This window comes from Anabrus simplex, chromosome 1 (assembly GCF_040414725.1).
Source record: "Anabrus simplex isolate iqAnaSimp1 chromosome 1, ASM4041472v1, whole genome shotgun sequence".
Classification (NCBI taxonomy): Eukaryota; Metazoa; Arthropoda; class Insecta; order Orthoptera; family Tettigoniidae; genus Anabrus; species Anabrus simplex.
The window spans coordinates 1,298,234,689-1,298,254,168 of record NC_090265.1 but is presented as its reverse complement, the minus strand read 5'-3'; the positions used below and the strand labels follow the sequence as shown (position 1 = coordinate 1,298,254,168).

Below are 19,480 nucleotides of genomic sequence, written 5' to 3'. Positions count from 1 at the left end.
GAATTACTTCCAAATTGAAGCCATTCATGAAAACACTACTGTTTTGTATGTAGCACGATATTCTGAAATAAACTACGTATGATGTTAGGCGGGACTTCTAAGCACAATAATACGTAAACAGTACAGTGTACACGGTTTAAGAGTTTGAGTCTAGTTTGCCATCCCATTATGGCGTGCTGGGCGGATCTAGGTTAAAACAATAATCACCACCGCCTTCAATAAGCAGTTTGTGATATAACTGAAGAATATGTCAAGTTATTGTTCCCTTTTGCCAAATAATTTGCTCATTTCTCATGCTATTGTTTGTGCTAGGAATTGCTGGGATGTTAATTTTGTTAGCTTCAACCTAGTCAGCAATTTACAGCATGGTTATTAAGGATGAATACTTCAAACTGGATTGTGTTTATTGCTATATTTGTTTATTTTCCAGGTTGTTACAAGATCACAACTGTTTTTAGTCATGCACAAAGTGTAGTAGTATGTGCTGGCTGTTCAACGATATTGTGCCAGCCTACTGGAGGGAGGGCGAGACTAACAGAAGGTTGGTATCATTTACTTCGATCATTGCAATATAACTAGCTTATATTTTTAAAATGTTCATTTGAGATATATATTGTACTGCAGATAATTCACTTTGCAATTAATTCCTAGGTCCCTAAGAATGTTTAAAATAGTCATTTGTGATCTTTTAATGTCCAGTGGTCTGACAATTTGTGAAAATCCTGTTTTTACAGTAGTTCTGTGTGATTCACTGTATTCAGATATAAGCAGCTTAATGCCATCGGTTTGAAAATAAGGGAACTACAATAGTGACAGTTGTCTGCAAGCATTATAATCACACTTGAACACTTTTGCTGGAACAGGAACAAATACCTATTATGGTTAAGTTTATCAATCTAGTGTACCCAGAGTCTGTGTATTTTGTTAGTTGCATATTTGTCCAAGAGGTGGCACATTACCACAATACTTATATAATTTTCCAAGAGGTTCAGAAGCGTTCACTTCAGATCAGAGTGTGTGTGTGTACAAAACACAAAGAAGATTGTATTTTTCTGAATATAATTAGAGGTAATTATGTTTTGAAATAAATATTTCTTAAAAGATTCATACTTCTGCACAATTTTCACAGTACTGTTTATGAAGATGCAAATTTCATGCTTTGTTACACTAGGCAGTTACAATAGCAGAAAACTACAAAGGGCACTAGGAAAGTTTTGCAATACGCAAAAACGGTTGTTTGGACACCCCTGATCTGGTGAGGGGTGAAAACCGGTCTAGAAGACAGCAAGGCACGACCTTCACACCAGTTGTTACCAATCAGTGGGACTGAAAGCAAGTTAAGTTTCAGTGTGGCCTATAGGTGAATATCTCGCAATTATCCGCTGCAATTTTGCTTGTGGATTTAACTGTTGACCAGTGCCTGGAGGAAATGACTCCTGTGCTGGGGAAAGACTGTCCACATCGGACAACAATTTTCCGCTGGTATAAAAGAGTTCCAGAGAGGAAATTTTAGGGTTGAAGATGATCCTTGTTCTGGTCTTGCCCTATGTTACTTCGCACTCTTCCCAGAAGTGAAGATGAAGCAAAAGGGGCGGAGGTTTATATCCGATGCGGAGCTTCTGGCAGCATGGATCAAGAATCTTTGTCATTAACCATATACAATGAAATAGGCTTTGTCAACTGATAATTTAGTACTTAATATTACTGAGGCTAAATGTATATACACTTTTTACTAAAACTTAATACTAACATTATGCATTTCTAAGAATTCAGAGGTACTATAAAATGGATTTTATTAACCAATAGTACCTTTTTCATGTAAAATTAATTAAAATTAAATAAAATTAAAAGGAGTGGGCCGTGCAGAATGTGGTAATTTATTAACTCATTGGGCCTGAGCCACGGAACCATTCCGTGCTTTGGCTTGGTGGACTGAATGCCGGACCACGGAACTGTTCCGTTGTCTGACTTTCCTACGCAATTCTACTTTGCCTCAAGAGATGGCAGATTAGGTCGCATTTACAATGTGTGCAGAATATCTTCGCCTTCATTGTTATATGTTCTTTGCTAACATATATCGATAGTATGCTTGGTAATATTAAATTGAAGTGGGCTCTTTCAACTTTGAGCTTCATATGTAGACAACATGGCTGCGAGCAAACGACTCAAAGTTACTGACATACAATCACTTTTAGAAAGTGATGATGATCAAGAATGCAGCTCTTTCAGTGATATTAGTAGTAGTGTGAGTAGTGCTAATAACAGTTCTGATGACCAAAGTGACGTGGAAATCGAAGAGGAAGCGGAAACAGATGACCATGCTCAGCAGGCGGACTGGGTATGGACCCGTGACGGTAACAAAATAAAAAAAATTCCCTGTTCCGCTGTTCGTGGTGTGAATGCCGTTGTATCGAGAAGGCTAGGCAATAATCCTTCAGTTTTACAAGTAGTTTCCGAGTTTCTTGGTGACGAATTCTATTACATGGTAACTGTAGAAACTAATGACTATGCTAAACGTTTGTTGAGTGATCCAAATCGAAAGACACTACAGTCTGACTTGGCATGGCGAGAATGTACTGTGGATGAAATGAAATCTTACATTGCCTTGTACATTCTTATGGGCCAAATGAAAAAGTCAAAAATAAAGTCATACTGGAGTAAAAGGAAGGTGATTGAGACTCCTATATATAGCACCATAATTAGCTACGAATGTTTTATGCTGATAAGCAGGTTTCTTCATTTTTCTGATGACGGTTTCACTGTTGTAACTAATAAGCTCCGAAAGATAAGGCCTGTTATAAATTATTTAGAAACCAAATTCATGCGAATTTACAAAATGGGCCGTGACGTAGCTGTTGATGAGAGCCTTATCAAGTTCCGTGGTCGTCTTGAGTTATGTTCAATTCAACCCTTCCAAACGGGCGAGGTTTGGGATAAAAATGTACAAACTTTGCGAGAGTGGGACAGGCTACTGCTATGCATTTAGCCCTGATCTTCCAGTTAGTGAACCTGTTGAATTGGACTTAGTACAGCCCATTATGAACGCAGGTCATGTAGTGTACTTGCATAACTGGTACTCATCACCCCAGCTGTTTCATAAGCTACTAGAAGTAGGTTTACATGCTGTTGGCACTGTTACGATAAACAGAAAGAACATGCCACCAGATTTCAAGGCAGTTCAACTACAAACAGGGGAGGCAGTAGCTCCGAGTTGTAGGAACATACTGGCAGTGAAATGGAAGGACCGTAGGGATATATGTGTGCTGTCTACAATGCATACCGACATTTCTATGCAACAGACAAGGAAGAGGAGGAAACGTAGGGATGGTGGTGAGCAGATTATTCAGAAGCCTCTTCCAATCATAGACTACAACAAGGGAATGCCTGGAGTGGACAGGCAAGATCAAGTACTTGCTAGCTTTCCTGTAATGCGTCGTACAGTAAAGGGTTACAGGAAACTATTCTTCTATATTTTGGACATGACCTTATTCAACTCATATATTGTGTACCAAAATATTGTTGTGAAAAAGATGCACTACACTGATTTTAGAGTAGATTTAGCTGAAGGAAATATCAGCAGTATCAGTCTTCCAGAGTGGAGAATTTCAGGAAGACCCTCACTGGCTGATGACCCCCCTTAGGTTGCAATCCAGGAACTGGGCTCATTTCCCTATTCCTATTCCACCCACTGCAACAAAGCAGTTCCCCTCCAGAGCCTGTAAAGTTCGCACAAAACACAAGAGAGCTGAAGTTAGGTGGTTGTGCCAAAGATGCCAGGTTCCACTACATTTTGGAGGAGTGTTTTCAGGCTTACCACACACTTTTGAAGTACCGATTAAAATGTTAGGTGTGATATAGGGTTTATTAACTCATATGTTGTATTCTTGTATAATTAACTCCTTAATGCTCTCGTAAATAATAAATTTCTCACCGAGTGAAGCATCACTGTATTTCCATCAAAATAATCCCAGTCCCAATGCACTTTCAAACCAAAATATATGCAGGGCTTAACTGATTTTATGTGAGAGAACAGTTCTTGTCGGCATTAGAATTGGGATGTCATTGTCTGCTTTACCCAGAGTATCATAAAGGTGAATGTTTTCCCTAGAACTGAATTCATTTATGTTGTTTTTCACATGTGTCAAAGATATATAAATTTACAAATTTATAATTGTCAGTATTTTAAATTTAATGAAGAGAGGTCGACAGTGGTCAATTGCACCAGCCCTACACATTGTTCAGACAACCTTTTTCTATATTAGATGATTATTATATACATAAGAAGAATGCCCCCATAATAACAGTCCATAAGTAATGTGACTGGAAGAGACCAAAACATGCCATCCTTAGGTAGTCACTGGTAACTAAATCCCTCAATTTCCATATCAAATAAGCGACTCCTGATATTTTTTTTATAAACATGATCAATGTGCGTTTCCCAGTTCAATTTGACATCAATATGAAAACCGAAAAGTTTGACTGACTGACTTTCAATATCTTTGGATAATCCTAGTGTGTGAAATTGAGTTTTATCCTGATTGCACAACAGCCTGTGAATAGGTTAGAATGGAAGTACATTGGTGTTTACAATTACCTCCAATAATTTTACATCGGGGGTAAATGTAAACATCTTCATTCATGTCACAGAAACCTGTAGGTAGCCTATTTAAAATTTTCAAAGTTTATAGATTCTTGGCAGATTGTTTTACTTAGTATATTCATTTATTCAACAGGAACAAGATGCCAAGAACCTATGTGAAAAAAAAGGAAGAACCGTCCTATACAAAAGCAGATGTTCAGAATGCAGTTAATGATATTGTTAATCACATTTGCACATACAGGCAGGCACAAGAACGTTATGGTGTTCCCATTTCTGTTCTGTACCATCGCATAAAGGGAAGAAAAGTGCCCATTGATAAACTTGGTGCTGGAAGACCTACAGTTCTGAAATCTGGCGTTGAACAGGAAATCGTCACTTGCCTTATAGCAAGATCACAAATTGGGTACCCATGTGATAAGCAGGAATTGAAAAATCTTGTTGGTGATTATGTACAGGCAAACAACATAAATTCAGGCTTTAAAGATGGCATACCAGGGGAAGACTGGTACCAGTCCTTTATGAAGCGGCATCCCAATCTGTCATTAAAGAAAGCTGAACATCTGCAGAAATCTAGAAAATGTGCTTGTGATCCAGCTGCAGTGTATGATTTCTATGCGAAGCTAATAAGATTGTGCGATAAATATAATTTGAAGTATCCAAAAAAATCTGTCTTCAATTGTGATGAAAGTGGCTTTTCTCATGACCCTAGTAGACTGAGAGCAATTGGCGAAAAGGGTAAGGCACTGAGTCGATTATCAGGAGGCTCTGGCCGGGAATCAACCACTGTTTTGCTGTGTGTGTCTGCTGATGGCCATTTTTTGCCACCCTTGATAGTATTTAAGGTTGCTGCAGTACAAGCAAGGTTGACATCTTAGGCAGCTTATCCAGGTACCCAGTATGCAGCATCCAAAAATGGATGGATGGAAGAGCCGCAGTTCTTTTCTTGGTTTACATGTTGTTTCATTCCTCATGTGAGAAATATCAGAATCAATCATAATTTGCCTGATCAGACAGTAGTGCTCATATTTGGTGGACATAGCAGTCACATAAGTATTACAATAGTAGAAGCTGCTATAAATAACAATATCCAACTTGTGCGACTGCCTAGTCACTTGACAGACAGAATCCAGCCACTGGATAAATTTGTGTTTGGTCCAGTGAAAACTAAGTGGGACAAAAAATTGGTGGAACATGGTAAAACTGAAATGGGCAGGGGTCCAAGTCGCCTGACAAAAGAACAGTTTGGTGCACTTCTTGGAGGAGTGTTACATGCAGCTGTAACACCAAAAAATGTAGTGAGTGGTTTTATGAGCACTAGTGTGTTTCCTGTTGATTCATCCAAGTTCCCAGAAGATTTGTTTGACCCAAATGACTTGCTAAGGTACAAATCTTACAAACAGCCTAAACTCTGTACTGATATGATACTGCCACCTACTTCACTTTCAGCTGATATTCCAATGCCATCTACTTCAAGCTCATTTGATACGTCACTGCCATCTACTTTGCATTCAGCTAACACGCCATTGTCTTCTAATTCTCATAGAAATTTACCAAGGACACCTATAAAGACTGTGATCACGACTTCTACTTCTTTTGAAACTGGACACACATCTAATAAGGGACTTGAAAGTGTTGTTCTGGACTTATCCACCAGAATCAGGCAGCCATCACCGAAAAAGCATTGTATTCCTACTCCAAAAAGTGTTATTGAGATATTCTCTAACGTTATGGGTAACTGTGTTCGAGATTCAAAAGCAGCAGTTGATGTAAAGAAAACAGATTCCAAGACTGAAACAACTGAGCTACGGAGAAGTGCTAACAACTACAGAGGTTTTAGATAAATTGAAAGATGCAGAGAAGAAAAGGTTGAACAAGAAAACCTGTGTGATGAAAGGCAGCAAAGGTATAAAAACTGTTAAAATGAAGAAAAGTATGGGTATAAAGAAACCTGAACAAACGACACTGATGTCGAGAGCATTGAACTGACAGACGCTGAAAATGAAGAAGACATCAGAACAGAACTCGAAATTGAAGCAACAGAAGACATAATTTGTGAATGCCTGAGTCCGTAACTGCTGGTTCTTACATTTTGGTTGATTTTCTTGGGGGTAATAAGAGAAAAACCCATTACATGTATATTTGTGTGGTTAACTCAGTGTTGGAAAACGGCGAATACATTGTGACTGGACTGAAAAGCACAAATATCACCAACGCAACTTTTGTTATTGTAGAAACTGATGTTTATACAATTCATTATTCAATTATAAAAGGTGTATTACCAGCCCCAAATGTAGAGTCACATGATCGTAAGCTTTTTTATGTTTTTTCTGGGTCTGTGAATGTTAATGAGAAAAAATAGGCCTATTTATTTGTTTTGAAATGTATTACAGAGCCCATTTCTGCTATTTTCTGTTTCTTTTTTTAGTGTGTATTCATTATCATGAATATCATCCAATAAAACCTCTCTTAATGTTAATGAAAAACTTATCAGTAGCTTAAAACATTTATATTGGGGTAAATGTAAACAACGTATTACAGCCTCCAGTTTTGTATATCATATTAATTCTGTATTTTGTTTAAATTTTCCCTTGGTTTTATTCAAGTATTGTTAACGTGTAAATAGGTGTTTCCATTTACCCCTGAAGTGTAGGGGTAATTGTGAACTAATGGGGTAATTATAAACATTGTTTATTTTGTTTATTTATATGATTGTATTATTGGTTTCACAAATACATACTTCCATAAGCCCCTATATTTCATTCATATGGCTAGAAATATTTAAATATAATTTTGAATACACTTTTTTTGAAGTAATACATATGGAACCTCAAAAAGGTGTTTACAATTACCCCTCCTAACCCTACGTAATTTTTACCAGTGGTGAACATAAATGCCACAATTCAACCAATTTATCTAAAAAGTTTCCAAATACAGTTTCAACATAACTTTCTCCCATTTCAAATTCAAATACAAAGCCCCAGTTAGTTTGTTTCAGGTTTTCAATAAATATATTAATATAATAATCACCCTGACTTTTAACCCACATCAGAACAGGTTCGTCATTGTAAATTATGTAAGGCTGGTTAAGTATAATGATATATGCAGGGGGTCATGATCTGCAAAACCCCCACCAACAAGTCTAGTTAATACAGATCTCGCAAAAATTTACAATAATATTATCCAAGCATGAATTATTACGTGTAGGTAGCTTGTTTGTGCAAGTTAAATTTAGAGTTCTTAGTAAATTCAGAAAATTTCTAGAAACCTGCCCATCTGAAAATGCCATTTCTGTTAAAATCCCCACAAACAGCAACTTTGGCCTTAAAGTTCAAAATTTTTTCCATTACTAATTCAAAATTCTTAAGAAATCCATAAGCATCGGCATTTGGAGATCTATACAAACTAAGTTATCAAATTCTGATCAACCAGCTTCACACAACTAAATTCTCCCTCTAATTCCACACAATATTGACTGAAATAAATTTTTATAAATTTAAAACACTCTAACTAAAATCCCAGCTCCCCCATTTTTTTCTTACTCCTACAAAACATATCTGCAATAGTATATCCACAGGGCACAAAATATTCTACGTGATTTTCAGAAATCCAATACACAAATCATTCCAACTTTCTCGGTTTGGCAAAAGTGTTCTAATTCTAACATCTTATTTCTAATGCATTGGATATTCACTTGCAATAAATTGATTTACCCTTTCTATCCTTTTGAATGCCATTTACCTCTTGGCAACTACTTTTTGTATCACTCATCATTGGTGGAGATTTCTGACCTGATTTTTCATGTAAAAGTAAAAGATAATAGTTCGTCCATCGTGTAAGGTCTCTCAGCGGATTGTACGCTACTTTGGACATATAATGCACCGAGATGGTAGTCTTCAAAAGCTGATTGTTGAGGGCAAAGTCCAGGGAACCAGACAACGAGGACGAGTACCAACGTGATGGATTGACATGGTGAATGGCCCCCTATAGTGTCTCTCAGAACAACCTCATTGAAAGCTTTAGATAGGGAAGAATGGTGGAGTATGGTTCATTGGCTAGAGGGCTGAATATTATGATAAGTCACGTTGCCTCAGTCATCAGGCAAAACGAAGATTATTTTATGAATAGGAGAATAACATAGTTGAGTTTGGCTACTTACTAAAACTATCTTTGATAATGGTTTGATTTGGTAACCGATCTGATTCAGTAACAGATGCTAGTTTTGGTTTCCATGGCCTCTTAAAATTCATAACATTTTCTAATTGACTGAGCCAGCTTGAAGAACAGCTGGCTCTTTCTACTAGTTTTCCTGGTGGGTATTATAAACTAAGGGAGTTGCGTTTTTCAAACTACATATCTTATGATTAATAAAATTGTGAACAATATTAGCAATCTTTCCTTTACCTGAATTGTTTAGATGGAGGCCATGTTTTGTACACCAGTGTGTCTCAAAACTGCTGCATTCAATAACCCGAGTATTCCGAAAATGTTTACAAATTTTAATAGTATCTGTATTGACCTTGTCCACCTAATGTTCACACACGAGTCTCTGCTCAAATCATGCGTGGGGGGCACGTTCACTACAAAGACGTTAGTGTGAGTCAGCTTCCCTAGTGTGTATTTAAGTTGTGACCTTACATTCTTAGCGTCATCGTGAGCTACATCGTCCGTCCCACCGATAAGCACTCCATCGTCGCTCCCGAAGTTCCTAGTTGCTTCTACGTTTTCCAGGACATTGCTTATAGAAGCTCCTGGATATATTTCTGCTGTTGCTGCTATGTTCTCGTCGTTTAACACTCCCGCAATTCCCCATCCTTGGCTTTCGCGAAACACAGCTACCTTTGCTTATTTAGGCGGTCTTGATTCTGAAATCTAGGCCTAATTTTTAACCTCAGCACGGCAACGGCAGCGGTTCGCAATGATTTGGATCAAGAGCGTGAAAGTGAAACTGAAGAATAGTGGCAGACTTGGTTCAGTGACTGGTTTTGACGTATGGAGAGGTGTATTGAGTGTGGTGGAAATTTTGAAAATGTCTAAAGCGTTCACTCACATTGCAAAACTTTCTTTAGTGTCCTTTGTGTGTCCTCAATGTGATTACCGTTTCTGAATAAAATATTTTTTATCAATGAAGATGACATTCCTGATGCTAATAATATATTTATGGAGTGTCCAGATTATGGGGGTCTTTCTGATGTAAACGATGCACAGGAAGATGGAAGCGGGCAATCGGGGAAAATGTTGCAAGAGCTTGCTGAGTTGGTAATCACTTAAAAACCTTGAACTACATGTCAAAATGTTCTACCTATCTTCCAAGCTTCGGCAGAACTTTCTACGACTTCCTCCGCCCTCGGTGATCATTGCAGGCAAGAGAAAGATAGCTCTTCCTAAAGGAAGTTGACCACTGGTGTAACATTGATGAACCAGTAAGGCAAATAGTCTTCATAAGTGTATAACTACTGCCCAATCACAAGGAATGTATAGTAATGGTGAAGGTGGAACACATCAAGAAAATTTTTCATGTTTAGCCAATTCTCATTGGAAAAGCTATGTCAAACTGAGTATGCTTCTATTCCCTGCTCGTGGTTATTCATCTTACAGGAACTGTACTCCACGTGAACTTTTCTGAACTGTTCGTAGATAGAACTGATTTTGATGGAGCTTTCAAACTTTATCCAGATCCTTCAATAAATGCTGCAGAAATAAACATTCATTGCAGTTTTATGTCTGACTGGTACAACAATTTGCCAGGATGTAGTTGCTCTTGGGATCAAGGTAAAGACACGAGTAATGTTGCTTTTCACTAGACCACGAATATAGATTTGTAAAAAAAAAAAGTCAGTATTCCACTTTGCAGAGATATGAAGGCTCAGGCCTATCATTCAGCTCCTACCAGGAAGGTTTCTGAAGCACTTTGTTCCAGACCAGCACGTAAGTTGAGAGGAATCTGTGATGGCATATTACAGAAAGCATGGCTGTAAACAATTCATGTATGGTTAGCCCATTCGCTTTGGTTACTAAGTACGTGTTCTTGGTTTGGTTCATGGCTACACCATAAATTTTGAGTATATCGAGGAAAATGCCTTTTAGTGGGAGAGTACAGTACAAGAACTATGGGAAGGCTTCAGCACCCTTACTTCAATACTTAAAAGGGAATTTCCAGGCAAAGAAAAAACTTGCCCTACCCAATTTACTGTGACAATGTTTATTTCTGTGCAGCTTATAAATTCGTTCAGTGATGGGATATTTAGGAGTTACCAAACGTTAGAATTATTCCGAGAGATAGTCCACTAACACCAAGCAAACAGTTCAGTAAGAAGAATTGTGGGTCATTTGAAGTGGCCGGTGAACTGAGTAGCTCAGTTTGTTAGAGCATTGGCCTTTTAAGCCCAACTAGGCAGGTTCGGTCCAGTGGTATTAGAAGGTGCTCAGATACAACGGCCTCATGTCTGTAGATTTACTGGCATGTCAATGAATTCCTGCGGGCCTCGGCGTCTCCTAAAACTGTAAAGGTTGTTAGTTTGATGTAAAATCAAAAAAATAATTTTGAACTTCCCTGCAACAATGAAACTAAGATTATGATTAGCAAGTGGAATGATAGAGCAGTAGTAACAGTGCCTTCCTTAGCTTATAGGCCACACTTTTTCATCATGGTCTGAGAGACTAAGAATTTCCATATGTCCTCTTATGACTGGGAAGTAGATTTGAGTTTATGGCTCGTTTAGGCAGAGCTACTGTACGTATCTTTGTGAAAAGTAGTGGTGGTGCATCATGTGACTATTGGACATGACATTGCATTATGTGTGGTTCATATATAGGAAATGTCACACAGAAGACTGCTTGAATTCTGCAGTGAGATTGTACAAATTTGTTGGAGTCAGGGGTTGCAGCAAAGGATGCAGGAAGGCCGGCATCACTAACTGCTTCCTAGCTATACACTTCTGAATCCCCGTTCTCCTTCATGCTATTTCAGCGTGAAAATATTTGCCACTATAAATGCCACTAGCGTGGTGTAATGTCCGATTGAATACTAGTCAGAATGCAAGGCGGTGTGTTCTTTCTTCAGCTGCTGATGTTATCAGCAACATTATGAAACAAATTACTATATAATCTTGAGGACCACCCGCACTGTTTTTTCGAAAATATCACTTCCAAAATTGGGTGCGGGTCTTATTTAAAATTTTGGGAATTTTTTTTTCCGAAAGTGCATAAATCTGGCATCACCACCGGCGCGGCTTGGCAACAATGCTCTCTCCGCTCTCAGTATACACTACTTCCGCGTTTGGCGTCAGTCATACGCACGTTCTCAGAGTATTAACATGAATTCCACAAAGTGTTTGTGATCTTTTGCTGCGAGTGAGAAACTGTAAGTAGTTCGGGAAATCGAAATTATTGGAAATTGTGCCGCCGGTATGAAAGAAGATATCAGCGAGTCGTGTATTTGCGATTAGAGAAAGAAGAAAATGTGCTATTAACATGTAGAGGTAATCGTAGAGCTTTTCGTGGACTGATTGTACAATATCCAGAAATTGAAAAAAAAACTTTATTAATATGTGACAGAAAGGCGGGAATTGGGATGTGGTGGTCAACCGAAATGTCAGCTAAGGGCATTAGAGATCGCAAAGGAACTTTCAACGGAAGAGTTTAAGGCAACTCGAGGATGGGCTTGTAATTTTTTTTTAAGAAATGGGTTGAGCATACGAAGGCGTACCTCAATTTCACAGCGTCTTCCTGGTGCCTACGATGAGAAGTTAGTCTTTTCAGTGTCACATATTTTGGTTGCGGAAGGAAAATGCATATTTGGTTTCCCAAATTGGCAGTGCAGATCAGATGCCAGTCTACTTCGAAATTCCAGTGGACAGGACTCCGAACGTTAAGGGTGCGAAAAGTGTTACCATTAGAACAGGTGGTATTGAAAATCAGTGGTACGGTAATGTTGTGTATTCTCACCGACGGAACCCAATTGGCGCCGTACATTGTTCTGAAGCAAAAGATGCTTCCTAAAAAACTACCCTCTGGTGTTATTGTCAGATCTCAGAACTCCAGCTGGATGGACAGTTCACTTGTGCAAGACTGGGTAAAGTGTGTCTGGCTACGTCACCCTGGTGCATTATTGGGACAAAATAGCTGGCTTATTCTTGACAGTTACCGCGGCCACACAACACATGCGTGAAGAAACCTATCAAGGATGGGAAAACTGACCTTGCAGTCATTCCGCGCGGAATGAAGTCTTACGCTACAGCCGCTGGATGTCTGCGTGAACCATCCATTTAAAGCAGCCTTGAAATAGCTCTACACAGAATGGATGACGGCTGATAATCACACACTGACGCCAACGCGTCGTATTCAGCGCTCGGAAGTTCAGCTGCTGTGTTCGTGGTTTTTGACGGCATGGAATCGTAAATAATTTTGACATGACTTTTTTTTAAAAAATTTGTTCTTTCAAAATAAGGGTGCGGGTGGTATTGGAGATTATACGGTATACTATTAGCTTCAGGGAATGTTTAAATATAAAAACTAAAACAAGTACGTTTAAATCAGAAATTCATTTGTTGAAAGTTTTAGGAAGCAGGAATTTTCGTTTCTTTTGACCAGGGAATATTTTCTTATGGGGAAAATGTGAAATTGTCATATATTAAAATCATTTGCTTCCTTCTGCATGAACTTATTCACATTACTCACTAGTTCCCTCCTTTGCCCATGAAATGCCTGGTGATTCCTCAATGCCTTTGAGTTTCAAGGGATCACCAGCCATTTCATTGGTGTTAAACTATGTAACATAAACGTACTCTCGGCTGTGTCCGAGAACGTTCTGTCGTGAGTGTCAGTGTTCGCAGGCATGCATTCGGCACGGTCTCCACACTGCTCATCGCCCCTCTCCTACTGCTGGCTTAGGGTACGGCTATTTGCCTGTCTGTACCACTAATTTTCACTAAGGTTCAAATTACTGCCAATAATGCTCGCCATGATGTTATCCTTCAATGACATCTGTTTGCTTAATTTGATTTCCTTGCAACTTCAATCTCTTACTTCCACGGCCATTCCTAAATGACCGAGCTTGATAGCTGCAGTCGCTTAAGTGCGGCCAGTATCCAGTAATCGGGAGATAGTGGGTTCGAGCCCCACTGTTGGCAGCCCTGAAGATGGCTTTCCGTGGTTTCCCATTTTCACACCAGGCAAATGCCGAGACTGTACCTTCATTAAGGCCACGGTCGCTTCTTTCCATTTCCTAGGCCTTTCCTATTCCATCGTCGCCATAAGACATATCTGTGTCGGTGCGACGTAAAACAAATGGCATTCCTAAATGTACCGTATTTACTCGTGTATTAGATCCCCTCGCGTATTAGACTTCTCCCCTGGTTTTTTGGGATAAATAAAGTGAAAAACTAAATCTCGCATACAAGACCCCGTAGCTGTGCACTTCTCTATGCCTCTTCTCCTTCATACTACTTCGGCGTGAAAATATTTGCCACATAACTCGTCAGAGAACGACGATTCCGCTTCGAAGCGGGTACAGGCCTTACTGCAGTTCCGGTGACATCAACTTCGTCAGAGAAGGTAATGAGATGAAACAAATGACATGATATAAGAGTAACTAAAACTGACTATATATATTATTTACTTTATAAACTTATTTACTTATCCGGCGCTACAGCCCTGTGTGAGCCTTGGCCTCTTCTACGATAGTCCGCCATCTACTTCAATCCTGAGCGGCTACTCTCCATGGGCGGATGTTCATTGCCCTCAGGTCAGCTTCAACTTCATCGCTCCATCTATTACGGGGCATTCCTTGTCACCGTCTTTTATCTACTCGGGATTTAACTCCTTTTCTTGGCATTCGATCTTCCTCCATTCTTTCCACATGGCCAAGCCATCACAATCTTTGTGCCTTAATAAGTCCAACTATATCCTCCTGGTCTAATATGTCCTGTATTTCAGCATTCGTCCTTATCCTCCATCCATTCTGGTCTTGAATTGGGCCAAATATTTGTCTAATAATCTTCCTTTCAAATATTCTTAATTTATTTGCATCATCAACTAAAAGGTTCCAGGCTTCAATAATTAAAAGTATGCCCATTGTCAGATTATCTTGACTTCTGCTCTCTATAACAGTCACATGCATATACTTAGATTTACTGTCATTCACCTCTAATCCCATCAGTTTTCCTGCTTCCTCCATTTCAAGAAACATTCCCTTCAAATATCTATCATTCCTGGCCATTAACACTACATCATCTGCATACGCACAAATTTGTTTAGATTTATATACAATATTTCCGGTATCCATTATTTTTTCAAGGACTTGGTTAATTGCCAGATCAAACGAAGTAGAGAGAGTCTGACTTCTGTATTAAGAGCAAACTCATTTCCAATTCTTCCATTCACCATCACCTTTGCCCTTACTTCTCCTAAAGTGATTCTGATCATCCTAATCAGTTTCTGTGGTATTCCTATCGTCTCCATATATTCATATAGCTACAAATATGTAGATCTATATTATGCTCGTAGCATTTTTCCATCATTTGACGTACCATGAATATTTGATCTAATGTGCTCCTATTTCGACTGAAGAGGTCTACTAAGGAAACGAGGAGTGAGGTAGTTTCCCGTTGCTTTCCTCACCGAGCCAGAAGTTGCTATTACATATCAGTCTGCCAAGCCCACTGAAATGCATGCACCGACCGACCCTATGAGCAACATTTTCGTACCATTCATAGCAGGGAATGGCATTACCAGCATCGCTCATATTGTCAAAGCCAAGGATAAGACAAACACATCATTGAAATTAACAAAATTGCTCTAGCCCATACCAGAAGACACAGTGCACTGTAAAAACTAAGTCCTCCCAGCAAAGGCATAGAAATTATATTACAAAAAAAATTTGTTTACCGGGCGAGTTGGCCATGCGGTTAGGAGCGCGCAGCTGTGAGCTCGCATCCGGGAGATAGTGGGTTCGAACCCCACTGTCAGCGGCCCTGAAGGTGGTTTTCTGTGGTTTCCCATTTTCATGCCAGGCAAATGCTGGGGCTGTACCTTATTTAAAGCCATGACCGCTTCCTTCCCATTCCTAGCCCTTTCCTGTCCCATCGTCATAAGACCTATCTGTGTCGGTGCGACGTAAAGCAAATAGAAGAAAAAATTGTTTTCATATACTAAAAAAGTAATCTGTTCTTTAGTGTTACTATTATTCAGTCATTCTGAAAATAAGAGCATTTAATTCTGAGTGACGTGATATAATTTTATATTTTGTATTCTTTAGTCATGAGTTATAGCACCCAAGGTAAAGAACTCTACACGTACCTTCCGGAGTCAGCATTTTGTGTTTTGGAAAACTTTCTGCTATCATAACTACCTTGTGAAATCCAAATCACTCTTCTTTATCTACAGCTTTTCCCACACCTGCGGGGTCGCGGGTACGAGCTTTGTCGCACATGTTAATTTGGCTCTGTTTTTTTACTGGGTGCCCTTGCTGATGCTAACCCTATATGGAGGAATGTAATCACTATTGCGTGTTTCTGTGATGGTGTGTAGTGTAGTGTGTTGTCTGAATATGAAGAGAAAAGTGTTGGTACAAACACAAATACCCAGTCCCCGGGTCAGAAGAATTAATCATACTCGATTAAAATCCCTGACCTGGCCGCGAATCAAACCCGGGCCCTCTAAACCGAATGCCTCAACGCTGACCATTCAGCCAATGTGTCGGAGGACTATAATCCAAATCACAATCGGCTATAAAGTCACTTTCATTGTCTAAAGTATCTATCTAATCTAAAACATTGGAATTATGTAGCCTAGAACTTGGCCCAGCCATTTAAAAAAAAAATAGGCCTACTCGTAGCACGAAAATCTAATAACACAAAATGTTAAACTAAACTTCACTTGAGAACACTGATAAATGTTGAATATAAACAAAATATAATAAACAGTAAACTATTATAAAAATGAAAACAATAAAACGAAGGAAAACAGGTATGTTGAAACTTAAAGTACAATGTACTCGCAAGCAGAACACTCAACTCGCCATGCGTAAACATATGCGGTTTGATAACTTCATTTAAACAGATGAGCTTAGTGTGTCTATCTCTCGAGAAAATTGTAAACTAAATCCAAAAGCTACTATTGCTGTCTTTTCCTGACATCGGGGAGTCTTTTGAGGTACTAATACAGCCATCCGAACAGAGCCGATAGTGGTTTTAAGCAGTACCACTCGAGCCGATAGATCGGCTCGCTGAGCGTATAAGAGACAAAGTAACATACCTGTTGCCACTGTAAAACAGTTCATTTGAGCTTCTCAAGGTTGTCAATGTAGAATTGGATGGGTGCTTCCAAAAACGAACAAACATTTTGTCAGAACAGAGAGATAAATCAACTTTCGCAAATGTCAAGAATAAAAACTACCATAAAAATAATATTCTTCAAGCTTTGGAACACACACATCATTACTTCACAAGACAGAAGGCTGCATCAGCCGTCACTCCTCCAAGAACACAGTAGACTTTGTCAACAAAACCACTCTTTTATATACTGTGTTTCTTGTGCAAAGTTAAGGCACTTTTAAAAAGCAATTCCCCATTTTATTTCATTTCAGACTTCGGGGAAGCTGTTTTAATAATAGTAAGACAGCAAATCAGCTTCAGGGATCCTGAATTAATTGAACTCAAGGGACACTTTCATAAAATTAAAACAAACAACAATCTCCTTGGAAAGAGTAAATGAAGAGAACATCCTTCTAAAATATAGAACAGTGACAAAGGAAAATTACTTTTCAAAAACATTTTCTTAGTAGACAAGCAGAATATATATCATTGTGAAAAGTGCCAGAAACAAAAACATTTTGAAATAACATACGGTCCAATGAATAGATATAGTTTTAAAATAGGCTAAAATAAGTAAATCCATTTCCCTCCCATTTCACCACCCCATCAACCAGCCACATTGGTTTTAATTTATTTTGATTTTTTTATATTCACATAGATTTTAAGTAAAGCAAGGTACTTATTAAGATGTTCTTAAGAAGATAAATACCTCGTAATTTCAGCTAAGCGTTGTAGTACAGCAGATATGTTCCAAATGGAATGAAACATGTACTGTATATGATTGATAGATTTGCTTAATGCAAATATAAGCATCAAAAAGGTGGAGATTTACTGTTATTGATTCCTTGTAAAAGGGGAAATGATGCGGGACCTGGAAAGTGCCATAGATACGTAGTTGAAAAGAATGGTTCTATTTAGGAGAGGATTCTAGTGATGCAATTGACAGTGAATAGTCCGATCTATAGGGAATCGAGCATCTTGCAAGTTCGGATTAATGAAATGTCATGTAATTAGGCATAATTTCTAATTTTCATGGCAGATATATATTTTATAGCAATGATTACAGTGTTTCTTCGTGTATTAGACCCCCTTGCGTATTAGATCCCCCATGGCTTTTAGAGGCAAAGAAAATTAAAAAAATAAATCTTGCATAAAAGACCTCCCTCCCCCCACGTAATTCGTCAGGGAACGATTCTGCTTCGAAGTGGGTACAAGCCTTATGCAGCTCTGATGACATCTTACAAATTTGTGAATAGTTTCGTCTGTATGACCCACACAACTGAAATGCGTCGAAATCATGTGTTACATCTGTGTTTTGTAGTTAAGAATGTTGGCCCGCGTAATGATTTGCACAATTAACTGCCGTTCTCAGGAGCCCGATTTCAATTCCCAGTACCGTATTGAGATTTACGAATGGCAGGAAGATTGATTTGCGGTAAAAATGGTACGTGCAACTCCCTTCCACTGGGGGCCTGTCAGAAATAGAGCTGCACCACCTCGGGATGAGGAAGAGTTCACTTTAGTTAAGAAATATTCACGATTGTTGCTAGGCCTATTAATATAGGCAGGTGAGATCATTAACAAAGTGATCGTTTAATATCTCGTAACTCGGGCCAGTATAGGGGTTTTTGTTTTGGGAGAGAAGTAGGTTTGGTGCGTGATAGAATTATAGGCACTAAAAACCGTTAGAATATGCAGGAATATAGGCTTTAAATTAGCCTAAATAGGCACTAACGTGTGAAATAGACAACAAAATAGGCGTGGAAAAATACAATTTAATAACACACTCAATTTCTATGAAAGGAATTTACAACAAGTAACTTTTCAATGTTTTCTGGTAAGTCTTGTTCTCTTGTCTTGCAGAATGTTTTGTACTGGGAGAAAGATCTCTCAACTTCATATGAAGTGATCGGGCAAAACTTTCAATAAAGCCACTTCATCTGGCCTTAGTTCCATTGTTTCATCTACCTTACCTCGTAGCCCCTGGTTACTTTTACCATCGCTTTCCATCCTGGATTCTGCCGCAGGACCCCATCGAACTTTCCGCTGACAGCTGCTACCTTGCTGGAGGTTTGGTCAAAACTTGCCCTGATTTCCACAATCCTAAATTACTCCACCAGGGCCATGCCATTCTTCTCCAACTCGGTGATTGCTCCCGGCATCTTGTTGAAGTTGGAAGATGCTCCAGTTTATGCTCCCACGATTGCAGTGAATAGGTCTGAAGAAAATTGTTGTTGGTCACTGTTCACAGTGGACTGGTAGAAAGGCTGTGTTGATACAGCTTTCTGTATTCATGTCAGATGCATCGGAGTATTTCTTTGTTGATCTATATGGTACTTTTTTTTCACATTGATCTAAAAAATAATAAAATTGACTTAAATTGCAATGTTCCTATATCTTAAATTTCTACAATGGGCTAATTGCCGATAATGCTTATTTATATCATTCATTTGTTTCATAAAAAAGACTATTAGAGATGTTTCCAGAAGTACAAAACTTTTAAAGTAGGAAAATGGGAATTCATAATTTACATAGAAATATGTTGTCAAAGATTTTTCAGTTAAATTTG

The 19,480-nt window shown here is 38.7% G+C and overlaps 1 protein-coding gene across 1 annotated transcript in view; it reads left to right on the top strand.

Annotated features, from left to right (window-relative positions):
* RpS27 (ribosomal protein S27) overlaps positions 1-19,480 on the top strand; it is a 76,664-nt gene that overhangs the window by 42,192 nt on the left and 14,992 nt on the right. The window contains exon 3 of the mRNA XM_067137702.1: positions 431-541. Coding sequence (XP_066993803.1) covers positions 431-541 — 111 coding nt within the window. The remainder of the gene's footprint in view (positions 1-430; positions 542-19,480) is intronic.